Genomic DNA, 17,813 nt, shown 5'->3' on the forward strand with positions numbered 1-17,813 from the left:
TGGAAAGAAAAACATTTGGGTTTATTTTGTAAAAAGATGGCAAACATGGGTTCTAATTAAAATGCAGCAAATGCCACTAAAATACAGGTTAAAATTGATGTCAGATTCAGATTTGCGCCTGTAGAAAACAAAGCAAGGTGAGATTCAGGTTTCAGAACTTCTAATTGTAAAGCTATATTTATGGAAACGGAATTCAATGTGGATTGGGTTCCACAGAGCAGCAATCTACAACCTTATGCCCTCCAGCGGCTGCTGGGGGATGATGGGAGTTGTAGTTGAATTACAGCCGGGCAGTCATAGGTTGCAGATCCCCGCTAGAGATTCAGCATTAGAGCAATGTGACATTAGCCGGCCTTACGGTCAGTGCTTCCATGGGATGGGTTAGACTTTATAGTCCCAGTGTCATTGGCAAGTATACAAATGGCAGTAGGGCCAAATATACTCACATTTGGCCTTTTTACTTTGCACGCAGTTGACGGTTTCGCCATAAAGATGAAGGGCACGCTGGTGCTCATTTATTAACATGATACAGTCACTTGTTGTGTCTATACTAGTCCCTGTACCAAGCTGTTGTGTATGTGACGGGGCCACATACGCCATCCTGCTATTCTGCACTGGGCTGGTGGTGCTTCTCCGATGGCCTTTATTTGGCTTTGCTCCCTGACTCCCCTTGTTGTATTCGTGCCCAGTTTGCACTACCTGTGCCTGGCCGGTGACACTTTTTTTGCATGGGCTATTGGGCTGCAGATCCTGAGGCTACAAGAGTGCCAAACTGTATCTATAACATGAGATGTGGGCAAAATGTATGGCATCTGGTGAGCAGTGCAAAGCAAGGTATGCTGCCGTGGCGCTTTATTCTAACTGGGAGCCAAGGATTCCTGAAATTCCCACCTATAATGATTCCCTGGTCGTATATAGAGGCGGCTCTGTCTGAAGAAGCAGATTCCGTGATGCTGACCCAGTAGGAGGTGATTTGGAACAACTGGAATTTGAGATTAGCTTGGATATATTTTGCCTTCATTTGGTGTTTTTCTTTTTGGACAGGAGGAACTAAAAACCCTGGAAGAGCAGAACTGTCCGGACCGGTGCTGTCCAACTATGCGGTCCTCCAGCTGTAGCTGAATTCTAGTCCTCAAAACTTTACTTACAGGAGAAATAAAGCTTAACAATGAGAGTACAAACGCTAGAGCTTATGTTTTGTACCTCTGTACCAGCCCAAGGCAACCCCAGCCCTTTAGCAGGGAAGGTCTGTGCCCCCAAAGATGCCCCAGTAGCCCCCCATCTTCTTTTCTGCTGATTCCCTGCACATGCTCTGGGCTGCTGTCACTTACCTGAGCTTAGGGATCGACAATAAACGCTCTACAAATATAAAAAAAGTCATAAAGCTGATGAGTAATTAAATTCACATTACAGAAACCAATACATTCTGCATCAGCATCAGCCTCTATGTCACAAACCCCACTTTCTGCTAATAAGTTGATTTCTGATGACCCCTAAAGCTCAGCTTCCTGACAGCAGCCCAAACCCACTGAGCATGTGTGGTGCCACTGACACTCAACAGATGCCCTAATAAGATCCAAGATGGGGAGCTCCTGTGGATGACTTTGAAGGCCTGGATTATTCCTGTTACTCTGATGGCTAACCTGTAGCCTGGTACAGTAAGTTCAGTATATAAAATACAGCATTACTGGCCATGTTATATTTAAGCCTTTCTTTCTCAGACTCGCAGCAAAGGACCTAAATCCGTTAGTGCTGTGCCACTTGGGTACATAGATTTGTCTCTCCTCCGGTAACTGCACTTGGGAGTGATTCCGACACCCACTCGAGCACTATGTATGATTCCCTTGAACTCAGTTGTTACTTCAAAGAATACTTAAAGGGGGGGGAAATTTATTAAAATTAAAGATTGTATTCTTTTATCATTCAAGAAAATCCTAGGAATAAAAAAAATCAAATTCAATTTTTCCATTCAAGTTTTTTCATAAATATCTTGCATTTAAGATAAAATTCTGCAAAAAAACTCAATCGCAGTTCAGAAAAAACTTGAATTCAATAACTGATCCATCGGCCTCGAAGGGGCCCAGGCAATATCTGTGCAAGTGAGCTCTTCCCTGTAGTGATGTGTGGACCGGCCTGAAACCTGTGGGATCCACGGATTTACCCACGGATTGGGCTGGTTCGGCCTGTCCGTCACACATAACTTGCGGGTCACTGGTTGGATTGGGTTGAGCCCTCCCTTCCATCCTCCCTGACCACAACCTTACTTTGCCCAGCTCTTGGCTCTGGCAGCCTATATTTATAGGCCCCGCCTGTTCCCTGCCCTCCGCCCCTTCATGACATCAGAGACGGGGCAGGGCAAAAGCAAGTCTATAAATACAAGTGCTTTCTGGGTCAGGTTGGGAGCGGGCAGGGTCGGGCTGACTTTTTGTCGACTTGCACATCACTACATCCCACAGAATGGGCAGGACTTTCCCCCCTGGCAAGGAGCGCAGGGGTGTGGCTTAGTTCTGACAGACAGGAAGTATTGCTATCTAAACACAGCAATGCCTTCTGGCATTCACATCTTGGTCAGATGCTTCTTTGAGGCCAAAAATAGAGTTTTACTTTTTAAAACCGGAATCAAAATCCAAGCTTGCCTGCAGGTGCCGGTATCACTTTGATCCAAACAAAAACACAAATGGGATTGCTGGGATAAACTTTCCCCGACTTCAGCGGCCCTACATTCCCCACCCTATTTGTATAAGCAATCTCTCGCGGCATAGAAAAGGTACAAGTCGAACATTACATTAAATCATGGCACAGGATTTCCTAGAGGATGAAGGGGCTCAACATTAAACCGCAGTTCCCCGTTTCCTAGCAACAGCCCCATCAGTCAAGTCCAAGTCAGACCGTTCAGAAAACAGTATCGTCTTTAAATCAAACCGAGGACAAATAGGGCTTCTAATATCTCCCACTACAGACACTGAGATGCATGGGACGTCTGGAAATGAGGTCTCCCCAAAACAGAAGTAAACATTTTGCATTCATTTCAAAACATACTCATATCTCATATGCAGATTAAAGTCCATATAGTAAACGTGTTTTTCTTTTATATATTTATATATATATATATATATACTCTTCAGATATATCTTAAATAACAACCTAAATCTGCCCCCGGACCCAGCTGCCTTTGGAATTGGGTTTACAGTATATTAGTAACTGAGATCCTAGCGTTAAATAAATGGCATTAAAATCATGGAGAAAATAATGGAAACGCCGGGCGCAAGAAGAGCAGGGTGAACTCCATAGAGAAATCTCTTCCGGTAGAAAAAGGAAGAACTTTATACAAGCGGTTGGAGAAGTGGAGGAACGGTGAGCGGCTAAAGATGCAATTTCTCTCCCTCCTGGCAAGGTTAGTAATGCACTTTATTTATTTTGTTTTTTCTTCCAACAGTGCAAAAAGATCCTGAGAAAAATGTTCCGATTGCAACGAAAATACAGAGGGCGCCTCCCGTTTCAGCACAAAACACTGCAAGAATAGATTTTAGTACTAAAAAGAAAAAAAAAATCAAATAAAACCCCTTTTAAAAAATAAATATGACCTTTAAATGGTGCCGGGGCCGAAGAGGGGCCTGGGGCGGTGCAGCAGGACTAGCACTAAGGAAAGACAATTATGGGAATCAGGGAGGGCAGCCTGCACCCCTCCAGCTGGCAGTTACGGCTGGAGGGGTGCAACTTGGACACCCCTGATGTATTTTAAAAACATTTGATAGTTTTACACATCTATTTTGTGTCACATTCCCCCCAACCCATGGTACTGGGGAGCCGGGCAAATGCCCAATCTGCTCTGCCCTAAAACTGACCCAGAATACTGTGTCTAACACAATCCACTAATGGCTACTTTCTATGCTGTCTGCAAACCCAAAAGACGGATTGCTTTATACTACTGTCAACTGCGGAATACGAATAACCAGAAACATTTGGCGCTAGAGCTTATCTGGCACCGAATGTGTTAAAGTTCATTATGGCCAATAATGGAATAGGAGGTAATTTGTATTTCAAGTTTTATTTGTTTTTTTTTTTTTGTTGTTTTTAAATTTCCCCTCTTTTTTTAACTAGTTCAGTCTTAATTTTATACTTCACCCGACTAAAAATTTTGCAACCCATTCTGGTTTTGTGCAACTTGGAGGCAGAGCCCATCTTGGTGCTGTCACGAGAGACAGTGCATCTTTAAGAAGAGGGTAAGCCATTGGCGCTGCTGGTCTCTTTCTAGCTGCACTCTATCAGTTTGGCCAGGTTGTCTCGCAGTTCGGTGAGTTCAAAGATTTTTCCATCCAGGATTTCTAAAAGTGTCTTCAAGTTATTGCGGAAAGCGTCCTGCTCGTTCTGACTTTTCTCCAACCGTTGCTCTAAGTCACTTAACTGTCCTTCCATGTCTTTGTTATGGGTTTCTACCTCCTGTAAAGAAAGAAATATCTGCTCACAACAATCCATTTACAGGGCACATTGATGGCAGAGCGGTGCTCCATAGAAGGGTTGATTGCCCTTGGTGTTCATCCCTGGTTTCTAATCACAGAGCTGGTTTTATTTCCCTGAGAAATTTGACTAAATCATTTGGTTCTGAAAGAGGAGAGTCTGCTTCATTTCTCTTGCCAGCTCCTTGTATAACATGAAAGCTGTGACAACTTTTGCCAGGTTTCCAAGACAACGGATGTTACCCCTCTATAGCAGCAAAGGCAAGAGCTGCCCACCACTATTGGGACTGAAGTAAAAATATAAATGCTGTGGGCATCCTTAGTCTCCTGTGCCTGAAACTCAAGGGACCTGCAGCACAACAGTTTCCCAGTGGGTCCCCATAGCCCAGTGCTACATTTCCCCCTCCATAGCATTCTTTCATACACTGGCCCCAGTTGGCACTATGTGGAAATTGGCATGTTCCAGGCAAAAGCTGACCAACCAGAAACTACTATGCCTTCTTGCCTTTGTCTCTACAAACATTTTCCTACCCAGTGAGTAACTACTCACTACTCATCACTCACTGCTTAGTGATCCCTTGGTGCCTGATTATTACATACCATTGGTGCTTTGTAGTGCACCTGATTCAAATATATGGTGCAATGTTTTTCTCTCAGTGATTACATTTTTCCACCAACTGCAAGTATAACAGTGAAAGTCAAGTTCTGATTGGTTATCGTGGGTTACGAAAATTTGTCCAGTGTATATATCAGCCTGTACACCTGGAATATATGAGTATTTAGCCCTTCCTGTGTATGGCCAGAAACCTAAACCTTTGGCCTATGGGTGAACAGGGGGATTCCATAACGTGTTGGTCACTGTACTTACTGTATATCATTAATGTAACACATATTCCATGTTCCCCTCACGTACTGGCCCCCTGAGCAATAACTGATTAGGAAGACACGAGATACAAAGAGAAAGTACCTGTAATTTTTGGCTCAAAGAATCTTTCTGGTCTTGCAACTCTTTAGCATGTTCAACCTCTTCTTTCAATCTTTCTATCTCCTGGATTTACAAAGAATGAGTAAGAAAATCACACATGGAAACAATAACATACTGACATTTTATGAAAAGTAAAATGGCTACAAGCCCACAACTGGTGCCTGATCTCTGCGTCTGACTGACTGTGAGCCCCATTGGTTCTCGCAATCATTCAAAGATGTACATAAAGCTGAATCTATGCATGAAATACCAATAACCATGATGACTAAGGTGGGTTTAGACTTAAATTATCAGTCCAACAAGCCATGGGGAGGGGTTTGGCGGATGCCTTTTTATGCAAGGGGCTTGGGCAAGTTGGAAAGTGATCATAGTTGTCACTGGCAACAGTGGGAGGTTTAGTCAATTTCTGCACTAGAGGACTATTTTATATTATGGCTATAGAGTCGTGGTCCAGAAAACAAATTCAAGCTGATAGCTGCATGTTATTTTGTGGATCAGATGAGGCTCCATAGCTAACATTAACTAGGCGACTTCCATTATCCCATCCCATCTAAGAATGTTGGAAATTAAAAGGAAAAGAGCAAAGGAAACATCCTATCTATAGCAATAACTTTTGCTTTATTGTTATTGCCTCTAATTATCTCCCATTAAAAGAACCCCTTCCTGCAAAGCCAAGATAAATACATATAATGAAATAAATATGATTAAAAGAATCACCTCTTCTTTCTTCTTCAGCGTGGTTTCTAATTCTTGTATCTTCTGGTTCAGTTCTGTCTTGTGAGACTGCACAGCATTAGCTTGATTGCTCAGACATTCTAATTCGCTCACCTATATGTAAAAATATGTAAAAAAAGATGAAAGGGATTTTTTAATGAGAACATGATATACTAGTAGGCTTGTTAAAGAGAATGGGCAGCGTTAGATGTTTCACTCTGCACTCATTTGGTAAATGATTCAGCACCAGAGATAAAGTGGTTGTTACTAATATATATATATATGCTCAGGAGCAGTAACCCACAGTAACCAATAAAATGTTTGCTTTTAAACAGGTGACCAGTAAATACTACCTGCTAATTGGTTGCTACGTATTTAGCCCCTTAAGAAGTGTGAGAATAGACAGGACTGTAATGTGCATGTTACTGGGCACATGGAGTGGATTTAGGGCCAGGAAATGCAACATGTGCCATCGGCCCAAGGGGCAGTGTAATCAGCGGCAGGATTAGGGCATTACTGGTGTCTGCAGGGGTCATTTACTTTTGGTCCTTCCCCCTGTAGCAGGGGCTTGCTGCACTCTGCACCTTCCACCTCTGTTCTTACACCATAGAGCACCCCTAAGTTGTGGGCAAGTTAGGGGCAGTATGGGGACGCCTACTTGCACACAGGCAGCACTGTGTTCATAGGGCAGGCACAGCTCTTTGTGTTACATTTTGGTACATAGGGTAGGGTGCAAAAGTGCAAAAATATGCTGGTTTGTAAATGGGGCCTTTCATCTTAGATCAACAAAAATAAAAACTGTTCTACAATGTCAAATCCCTTAGAGATTTATAGATATGATCATGTTTCTTTGTTTTTTTTTTCTACTGAATTCAATAAATATCAATATTCAGTACCATTATCAGTTCAGAAATATTTGCTATTTTAAATAATAAATACCAAAATTGCTATAGGTCCATAATGAAATTCATAATTCAGCCCCTAAAATGTTTCTGCTTCATTATGCTTATAACCGGGACACATCAGAGCTTGCAGAATTATAGCCCTGTTTTTTAACCTTGAGTCCTTAGATGTTGCAAAATGTCAACTCCCAGCATGCCCTGGTGCTTGATTATATGTTAATGGATGCTGGGAATTGTATTTCAGCAACATCTGGGCTGTTAAGAAACAGTGTTCTATAGGTTATAAGCCAGCTTTATGGATTCTTACTGCTACTGATATGCCTGGAGTATTCTATTGCTGTCCCCTGCCCTGATGCTATCAGGCCATATTCCTTCTCATTATAACACAGTCGAAGGGCTATGGCAAGAGAGAAGGAAGGCTGATTCTGATAGTATAAGAACAATGGAGGCACAGGCAAGCCTGACACTGCAAGCTAAACAAGAAACAGCTCCACAATCTAGGAAAAACAAAGCAAATGATACCTTTATCTTTAATACACCAGCTAGACAAACATACATAAAAGGATATTGGAAGGTACTATTTAGGGGTTAAAAGAATAAACTATCTTCATTTAGGTCTGTTCATTCAGTTTCTCACTGCCATAGAATGTGATGGAAGAGGTAGATTTTGCGAGTACAACAATAGCGGAGAGCCATCGGCTGGTTAATGGGCAGCCCTCGCTGGGATCCCCCGTCTCCATACAAGATGTCAGTACCAACCCGCTTGTGTAGACGCTCTGCTTCCTCTTGATAGGCCGCAAGCTGTTGCTTCCATTGTTTCACATTGGCAGTAGACTCCAGCAAGGCTGCTGTGAGTTTGGCATTATTTCCTTTAAGTGTAGCCAGTTCTGCTTCCCAATGCTTGTTGATTGCAGAACTGCAAAAAAAACAGAAGGAGCATTTGGTAAAAAAAAGAACTTATTCAGTCCATCTGATATCCCGGAAACAGATATTCTCAGCCCTATGCTTATGGCTGGCAAAATATTTGTTTTTTCAAATATATCAACTAGAAAATATGGGGAAATTTGTTGCCCGCAATAAATCTATGCTACCGCGGGCAACTAAGCTCCCTGAAAAGCCTTTACACCGGCAATAAGTTGATTTACCAGTGGAAAGGCCTATGTATCAGTCACACAAAATTTCTCCCTGCAGGCAAGCGATGTGGGCCTTTCTACCAGCAATTCCCTATATTGACAGTAGAAGGGCTTTTCGGGGAGAGTAGTTGCAGGGATTTATTGCAGGCAACTAGTCTCCCTCTGGGTCGGACTGGGCTACCGGGAAAAACCTGGCGCTGCCCCACCCGCAGGTGTCCCTCCCTGGCACAATTCACTTACGCACGATCAGGGGAGGACATCGGGCAGTGGCCCCTGTTGGCGGGGTTAGGGGGCGCAGAAGGGGATGCAGCCGGCGGGGGAACCTAGAGGGGTGCAGGACCCTGGGGCGGCAGTCCCGTTGGGCCCTTCACCCCCCAGCCCAACCCTTCCTATGGGACATTACCCTAAAAGGTGGCCATACAAACAAAGTGTAGTTTGGCCCCCGGGCAAATGTCCGGCTATCTGTACGATTTGCAGCCAGATATGTATCAGGAAGGGACCATACTAGGGCAGATAAGCTGCCAACTCTGTCTGAAGGGGATAAATTGTCTTAAATCTGCCTGTGTATGACCAGTTCAGCTTTTCGCTCTACTGTGCTTGCAAACCCAGACTGGACTGTAGAGAGGATCCAGGAGAAAGATATGGTGAGCGGTACCCCCAGGTTGGTGCAGTTTTCAGTGAACAAGAGTGCCAGTCTGGGGGTCTCAAATAAGTATATTATTATACAGATCCAATAAATTATGCTTCAAAGAATACATTATAGTTATTATACACGAGCATGGAGTATAAAGACTCAGAGAAAGGAAGAAAAGAAATACATTGTGTGACACAAGCCCTCCATCTGAAAGAGGCTAATGAGCTCTGTATAATGAGCTCCTACTCTGAGCAGCTTACCCATAATGAGCAAGGAGTTTATAAGGCTTCATACACAAAGGGGGTCCACTTTGCCTTTTCCTCCGGTAGAGAAATCCACCTCAGGGGAACATTACATAGTTATATAGTTAAGCTGGGTTGAAAAAAGACCAAAGTCCATCAAGTTCAACCCTTTTAAATGAACCCCAGCACAAGCATAAACCCATACTGACCTATCCACTCACATACAGACCCATACTGACCTATCTATCCACTCACATACAGACCCACACTGACCTATCTATCCACTCACATACAGACCCATACTGACCTATCTATCCACTCACATACAGACCCATACTGACCTATCTATCCACTCACATACAGACCCATACTGACCTATCTATCCACTCACATACAGACCCATACTGACCTATCTATCCACTCACATACAGACCCATACTGACCTATCTATCCACTCACATACAGACCCACACTGACCTATCTATCCACTCACATACAGACCCATACTGACCTATCTATCCACTCACATACAGACCCATACTGACCTATCTATCCACTCACATACAGACCCATACTGACCTATCTATCCACTCACATACAGACCCATACTGACCTATCTATCCACTCACATACAGACCCATACTGACCTATCTATCCACTCACATACAGACCCATACTGACCTATCTATCCACTCACATACAGACCCATACTGACCTATCTATCCACTCACATACAGACCCACACTGACCTATCTATCCACTCACATACAGACCCATACTGACCTATCTATCCACTCACATACAGACCCATACTGACCTATCTATCCACTCACATACAGACCCATACTGACCTATCTATCCACTCACATACAGACCCATACTGACCTATCTATCCCCTCACACACAGACCCACACTGACCTATCTATCCACTCCCATACAGACCCACACTGACCTATCTATCCCCTCACATACAGACCCACACTGACCTATCTATCCCCTCACATACAGACCCATACTGACCTATCTATCCCCTCACATACAGACCCATACTGACCTATCTATCCCCTCACATACAGACCCATACTGACCTATCTATACACTCACATACAGACCCACACTGACCTATCTATCCCCTCACATACAGACCCATACTGACCTATCTATACACTCACATACAGACCCACACTGACCTATCTATCCCCTCACATACAGACCCACACTGACCTATCTATCCCCTCACATACAGACCCATACTGACCTATCTATCCCCTCACATACAGACCCATACTGACCTATCTATCCACTCACATACAGACCCACACTGACCTATCTATACACTCACATACAGACCCACACTGACCTATCTATACACTCACATACAGACCCATACTGACCTATCTATCCACTCACATACAGACCCATACTGACCTATCTATCCACTCACATACAGACCCATACTGACCTATCTATCCACTCACATACAGACCCATACTGACCTATCTATACACTCACATACAGACCCATACTGACCTATCTATCCACTCACATACAGACCCACACTGACCTATCTATATACTCACATACAGACCCATACTGACCTATCTATCCACTCACATACAGACCCATACTGACCTATCTATCCACTCACATACAGACCCATACTGACCTATCTATCCACTCACATACAGACCTATACTGACCTATCTATCCACTCACATACAGACCCACACTGACCTATCTATCCCCTCACATACAGACCCATACTGACCTATCTATACACTCACATACAGACCCACACTGACCTATCTATCCCCTCACATACAGACCCACACTGACCTATCTATCCCCTCACATACAGACCCATACTGACCTATCTATCCACTCACATACAGACCCATACTGACCTATCTATCCACTCACATACAGACCCACACTGACCTATCTATACACTCACATACAGACCCATACTGACCTATCTATCCACTCACATACAGACCCATACTGACCTATCTATACACTCACATACAGACCCATACTGACCTATCTATCCACTCACATACAGACCCATACTGACCTATCTATACACTCACATACAGACCCATACTGACCTATCTATCCACTCACATACAGACCCACACTGACCTATCTATATACTCACATACAGACCCATACTGACCTATCTATCCACTCACATACAGACCCATACTGACCTATCTATCCACTCACATACAGACCTATACTGACCTATCTATCCACTCACATACAGACCCACACTGACCTATCTATACACTCACATACATAGACTGTTTATACTAACATCAATACTAACTGTAGTTATAGTTATAAGTAAATAATTTGCTGTGACCCTACAGTAAAAGTAGCAGCGTAAAAGGGATGGTCACATTGTCCTGGTGTATTATTCACTTCGAAAAGTATCAAAACCACAGATATTTGTGATTTTACTAATAGTTTAGTTACATTAGGTGCTCTGGCATGTTATTAATAAATATTAATAACAAACAAAAAAACTAATTAAAAAATGAACCCCCATATGTAACACCAGACACTACGTTTGCTCAAGTGCAGTAACCCACAGCAACCAATAAAAGGGTTGCTTCTAAAAAGGTGATTAGTGAATTATACCATCTGATTGGTTGCTACTGCGCCTGGGCAACCCTAATGCCTTTGTTACATAACCCTAAATGGTTACAGAATAAAACAGTGGGATTAATGCTCTTACTGAATACAGGTGTATAACCTTCTCCCCCTCCTGACCCCTAAACTGCCTTGTACCCTCTAATGACCTTGTTGGAGAAGCACAAAGGGGAACAGAGACTGAGAGTAATTTACAGATACATGATGACTCTGCAGCACTAAGCCGAGCCCTTTCTCTATCTACATGGCTGCTTTTTTTCTTCTGTGCCAAAATATTCTAAATAATATATGAAGGACAAGTAAGCTAGATAGACAAGAAAGGGCTTGCACTTGTGGCACAATAATCACGGGTATTTTGGCTGTAGGTTTGCATGGGCCGGGGACACTGTGGGATAGGAATAAGCAGACAGGGGAGATACAATAGCTATGGGGCATGGTGCAAGGCAATGGAGATTCCTTTTACATTCAGGCTCATGGTTGAACAGCATTGCAGAGAAGGATTACATTATCAATAAAATTAGGATATAATTAGTATAACAAAATGTACATTTCTATTTAGCCGACATTTAATTGCTAGGAAGAAATATAGTATTAAATCTATTTAACTATGACAAAGAAAGAACGTGTTAGCGCTAGGAAAGGCCTAATGTTTGAAACTGCAACATAATTACCACACAATTAGGCAAAGCACTGCCATGTCTTGCTCTGTCTTTTGCCTTTTTCTCACAGAGAATGTTTTTAGAACTCAGAAATCAGCACTTATATTCATAAATATATATTAGATTGTAAGCTTTTTTTGTATCAGTTATTAGTAATATATCAGTTATTGGTTTACTGTATAAACCCATTTTTTGTACAGTGCTGCAGAATATGTTTGGTGCTTTATAACTCATTGTTAATAATAATATATAATGTATACAGATCTATACAGTGTATAGGTCTTATATTTTGAATTGTGCTAGACATGCGGTTTCTATTGTGCAAACTGGGTTGCAGAGCACTAGCCACAAAGTAATTACTGCCACCTATTTTCAGTATGGGATACCTTAGCCAGAAATAATATATGAATAATATATGGTACTGGTTTCTCTCAAGGCTAAACATTATAATTACCGTATCTATAAAAATGCCCTCTTTATTGAAGCTCCATATAGATCTGCTATGGTCCCTGTCACAAATGAGTGGTAGGTGAGTTCTAATGGTCCCTGCCAGAGGCAAAGGAGTGGAGAGATAGCCAATCACAGCCCTGCAGTCAAACAAGCAAAACAGGCTCCAGTTCCCTATCAGGTCAGCCTAGCTGCTGATTGGTTCCTATCCTACAGTGCAGTGAGCTGAGTGCCGCCGGCCCCCCTGCACAGTCTGTGTATATGGCCTCTCGACTGATACAAGGCCAAAAATTGACCAGATGTTGATCAGATAGGTTTGATTTTTTTTTTTGTGTCATATTTTTATATCCCCTTCATTGCAATGCAATCATCACTATCATCACCTTGCCAAACAAGAATCTTACCGTGTATGGCCACCTTTACGCTGCTTTGAGCTGGGTGCATTAACAGAACAGGAAGCTTTAAAAAAGTACTATACAGTGTATGTTCCTCTACATGGGTGAGTGATTTTAATATACATGCATATATAAAATATTAAGTAAGCCAGCTTCTATAGCTTCCCAATCCCTTTAGTTGAGTTATGGTATAAACACAAGTAAATGGATGTTGCTAAACTTGACCCCTCTCTCGGGTTGCTCTTTCACATGGCTCCTGTTTCATTTTGCTCCTCATGTCAGCTTCCATCGCTGCTGACAATAATCTTTTCAATTAATGTCGTATATTATAGAAGAGGCTTTGCTATCTGAATCTCTGATCACCATTTGCAGCCACAGGCTATGAAAGCAGTTTTATTCTATGGAAAGTAGGTCACTAGTGAAAAATAAACTCCACTAGTTTCGCCATATGGAGTTTTATTTGCCATGGCAGATACATGCAGATCTGTGATCTCACCAAAAATAAAGAACAACAGATTTACAGAAGGGCAGTTAGTATAGATACTAATATTGTGCTCACACCAGCACTCAGGCAATCCTCTTTTCACTCCTGTTCATATGTTACAAAGAGTTTATATCTGAGAATTATTACTGCAAAATAACTAAACAATTCCAACTACCACAGTTACAATGATAAAAAGGGAAAATATTGTGAAGTTTCTTGCATAACTATTAGTGCAATCAGGGGCGCTGCTACCATGACACAGGGGGAGAATCTCGGCTCAGGCAGCAGCAGCACTGTGCAAGAAAGCAGGGGTGGCAAAAAGCCATTCCTGGTGAAGTTAAGAGGCAAAATTTTAGTTATTTGGCACTTCACTTGTGCCCCTCAAGCTGTTCCGGCACTGAATTTCTGAGCACAGCAGTTTGATAGGGGCGGCATTGGGAAGACCGCCTCAGGACAGCCAGGGCCCCAGAAACTACCATCTCTCCAACCTATTCTCTTCCAAGATATACATTAGTTACATAGTTATATAGTTACATAGTTACATAGGGTTGAAAAAAGACCATTGTCCATCAAGTTCAACCCATCCGAGTAAACCCAGCACACAACCTATACTAACCAATCTATACACTCACATACATAAACTATATATATACAACCAGTAATACTAACTGTAGATATTAGTATCACAATAGCCTTGGATATTCTGCTTGTTCAAAAACTCATCCAGGCCCCTCTTAAAGGCATTAACAGAGTCTGCCATTACCACATCTCTAGGAAGGGCATTCCATAACCTCACTGCCCTCACCGTGAAAAACCCCCTACGCTGCTTCAAATGGAAGCTCTGTTCCTCTAATCTAAAGGGGTGACCTCTGGTGCGCTGATTGTTTTTATGGGAAAAAAGAACATCCCCCATCTGCCTATAATCCCCTCTAATGTACTTGTACAGAGTAATCATGTCCCCTCACAAGCACCTCTTTTCCAGAGAAAACAACCCCAACCTCGACAGTCTCACCTCATAGCTTAAATCTTCCATCCCCTTTACCAGTTTAGTTGCAGTCTCTGCACTCTCTCCAGCTCATTAATATCCTTCTTAAGGACTGGACCTTACCAGGGACCTATAAAGGGGCAAAATTATGTTTTCATCCCTTGAGTCAATGCCCTTTTTTATACAAGACAGCACTTTATTTGCTTTAGTAGCCACAGAATGACACTGCCTGGAATTAGACAACTTGTGATCTACAAAAAAACCTAGATCCTTCTCCATTAAGGAAACCCCCAACACACTACCATTCAGTAGATAGTTCGCGTTTATATTATTTCTACCAAAGTGCATAACTTTGCAGTTTTCAACATTGAACCTCATTTTCCAGTTTGCTGCCCAGTTTTCCAATTTTGTCAAATCGCTCTGCAAAGCGGCAGCATCCTGCATGGAACTTATAGTTTTGCACAATTTAGTGTCATCAGCAAAAATAGAAACATTACTCTCTATGCCCACCTCCAGGTCATTAATAAACAAGTTAAAAAGCAAAGGCCCAAGGACTGACCCCTGCGGTACTCCACTAACCACACTGGCCCAATTAGAAAATGTTCCATTTACAACCACTCTTTGTACTCTATCCTTCAGCCAGTTCTCTATCCAATTACAAATATTATGTTCTAGGCCAATATTTCTCAATTTGATCATTAACCTTCTGTGAGGTACTGTATCAAACGCTTTAGCAAAATCTAAGTAGATGACATCAACTGCCATTCCAGCATCAAGGTTCCTGCTCACCTCCTCATAAAAGGCAACTAAATTAGTCTGGCAAGATCTGTTACGCATAAAACCATGCTGGCACAAACTAATAGTATTGTGAACTGCAATGTATTCAACTATCCTATCCCTTATTACCCCTTCCAGAAGCTTTCCTACTACTGATGTCAGACTAACAGGCCTATAGTTTTCAGGCTGAGAACGAGATCCCTTTTTAAATGACGGCACCACATTAGCAATCCGCCAGTCTCTCGGCACCATGCCAAACCTCAACGAATCCTGAAAAATTATGTGAAGAGGCTTGGCAATCACAGCGCTCAGCTCATTTAATACCTTGGGATGAATCCCATCAGGTCCTGGACCATTGTTTACCTTTACATGTTCAAGTCTCTTTTGAATTTCCTCCCGAGTGACCCACGCGTCAGTAGCTAAATTACTAGAACTGAGCATATTAAAAGGAAAGCCTTCATTAGCTGGCTCCTCAGATGTATAGACAGATGAAAAATAAGAGTTCAAAATTTCAGCTTTTTCCCCGTTCTCATCAACCAACGTACCCCCCGTGATAATAAAGTTCCCACCCCTTCTTGCTTCATTTTTTTTTACTATTCACATAATTAAAAAATAATTTTGGATTCTTTTTACTCCTAGCTGCAATATCCCTTTCCATTTCTATTTTAGCTTGCTTGATAGCTATTTTGCATGCTTTATTTGCTCCCTTGTACCTGATGAAAGTTTCCGCGGTCCCAGCTAACTTGAATGCTTTAAAAGCACGTTTTTTATTACCAACCTCGACCCTAACTCTTTTATTCAGCCATAAAGGTTTTGCTTTGCGCTGCCTCTCCTTGCTTACAAGGGGGATATACTGTTGTGTATACCTGCAAAGCAATGTTTTAAAGATGTTCCATTTTCCTTCTGTGTCTAACCCCATGAAAAGCCTTTCCCAGTTGACACATTGCAGAGATGCCCTTATACTGGCAAAGTCTGCACGTCTAAAATTGAGCGTTTTAGTGACTCCCTTATAGAGCTGTCTCTGTAGTGTAGTAATATGTTTGTAATATACTACATCTACACTATACACAACATGTAGCATTATCTCAAAGGAGACCATGTTGTGATCACTGTTCCCCAAAGGCTCACCCACACAAATGTTAGAGATAAGTTCAGTATTATTAGATATTACCAGGTCCAAAATAGAATCAGGGAGATGCTTTGTCACCCTCCTCTCAAAAATTTCTGCTGTAGACAAGACTTCCAAATGCAATATTCAGCAGGAATATCTCCCCAGCTTTGCTATTTATATGGAGTGCAAGGCTCTGTTTCTAAAAGCAGCCACACATGTCACAAACAATTCTCCCATTAACTGCCATTAGTATTAATCGCACATGATGGGAAAACCAATTGGGCCACTGATTGCTGACTTGACCTAAGGTACACACAGTAGCCAGACAGTCTGCCTGGTTGTTAGATTACATACGTAAAGGTTGAAGGAATAACATGTTTATAAATAATACAAGTGTCTGATTAAACTGACCACACATTTCATTTGATACAGCCAAAATTAATATAAATGTACCTATAGGGATGCTAAAGGCAATGTCTGTAAGTCTGGCGATAGGCTGACTAGTCATAAGACATGACATTTACCTTTGTGAAAAAAACACACGTTAAAATAACCCACCTCTTCTATCCGTAGAGCAAAATTCCATCCATCCACTTTGCTCCTCTAAAGCCATAACATGACTTAATCACATTGGCACTGAGCAATTGCTTTTAAGCTACATACAAATTAGAGCTTTTGTGAAGGTTATTAAGGTCCAGTCATTCAGCACTAGGTAAGGCTAAAATTGGATGAGAGTCACAGAAAGAACATTCCTTTCAAAAGGCCAATTGTAAATGTAAAAAGCATCTTCGGCTCTAGAGTTGCCTGTGTAGGACACTGAAGAGCAATTCCCTTTTTAGCTGTCTGTGCCTTTTTGGCTATAAGAAGCCCTTGTACCGAAGTGCATCTGCCAGGGGCTTTGGCATTGGAAAAGTGCTGCCAAGGAGGAACACTGGATGGAAGTGTACACTATAATACTGCCCTAAATAAACACTGACGTCAGGTAACCTTGCAAAGACTTTTTGAATTTAGTAAGCTTCCAAAGAGACATTTTATTTCACACAGTTTAGAACTGTGATTGTCTGTTTTAGTCCTTATTGATAGTCAATTGCAATCGCTTTAAAACTAACTGCTGTTTTATAAGAGCCAGGTCACAATGGCAAAGTATGTTTATGTTTCTCAATGGGCCTTCTCGGGACATTGTTAAAATAGTTCAATATGAAATTTCTGTGTATAGTTCAACCACAACAACT

At 42.0% G+C, this 17,813-nt stretch overlaps 1 protein-coding gene across 3 annotated transcripts in view; it reads right to left on the minus strand.

Annotated features, from left to right (window-relative positions):
- Nucleotides 1-17,813, minus strand: part of homer1 (homer scaffold protein 1) — a 52,898-nt gene continuing 35,085 nt past the window's right edge. For 2 of the 3 annotated variants that reach the window (XM_012971377.3, XM_012971402.3), the window contains 4 exons: nt 7,818-7,974; nt 6,160-6,270; nt 5,425-5,505; nt 1-4,440 (listed from right to left, as the gene is read on the minus strand). In XM_012971377.3, the coding sequence (XP_012826831.1) occupies nt 4,252-4,440; nt 5,425-5,505; nt 6,160-6,270; nt 7,818-7,974 (538 nt within the window). In that variant the 3' untranslated portion in view covers nt 1-4,251. The remainder of the gene's footprint in view (nt 4,441-5,424; nt 5,506-6,159; nt 6,271-7,817; nt 7,975-17,813) is intronic. The other variant, NM_001113132.1, reaches the window with a different exon arrangement.

This window comes from Xenopus tropicalis, chromosome 1, assembly GCF_000004195.4.
Source record: "Xenopus tropicalis strain Nigerian chromosome 1, UCB_Xtro_10.0, whole genome shotgun sequence".
Lineage (NCBI taxonomy): Eukaryota > Metazoa > Chordata > Amphibia > Anura > Pipidae > Xenopus > Xenopus tropicalis.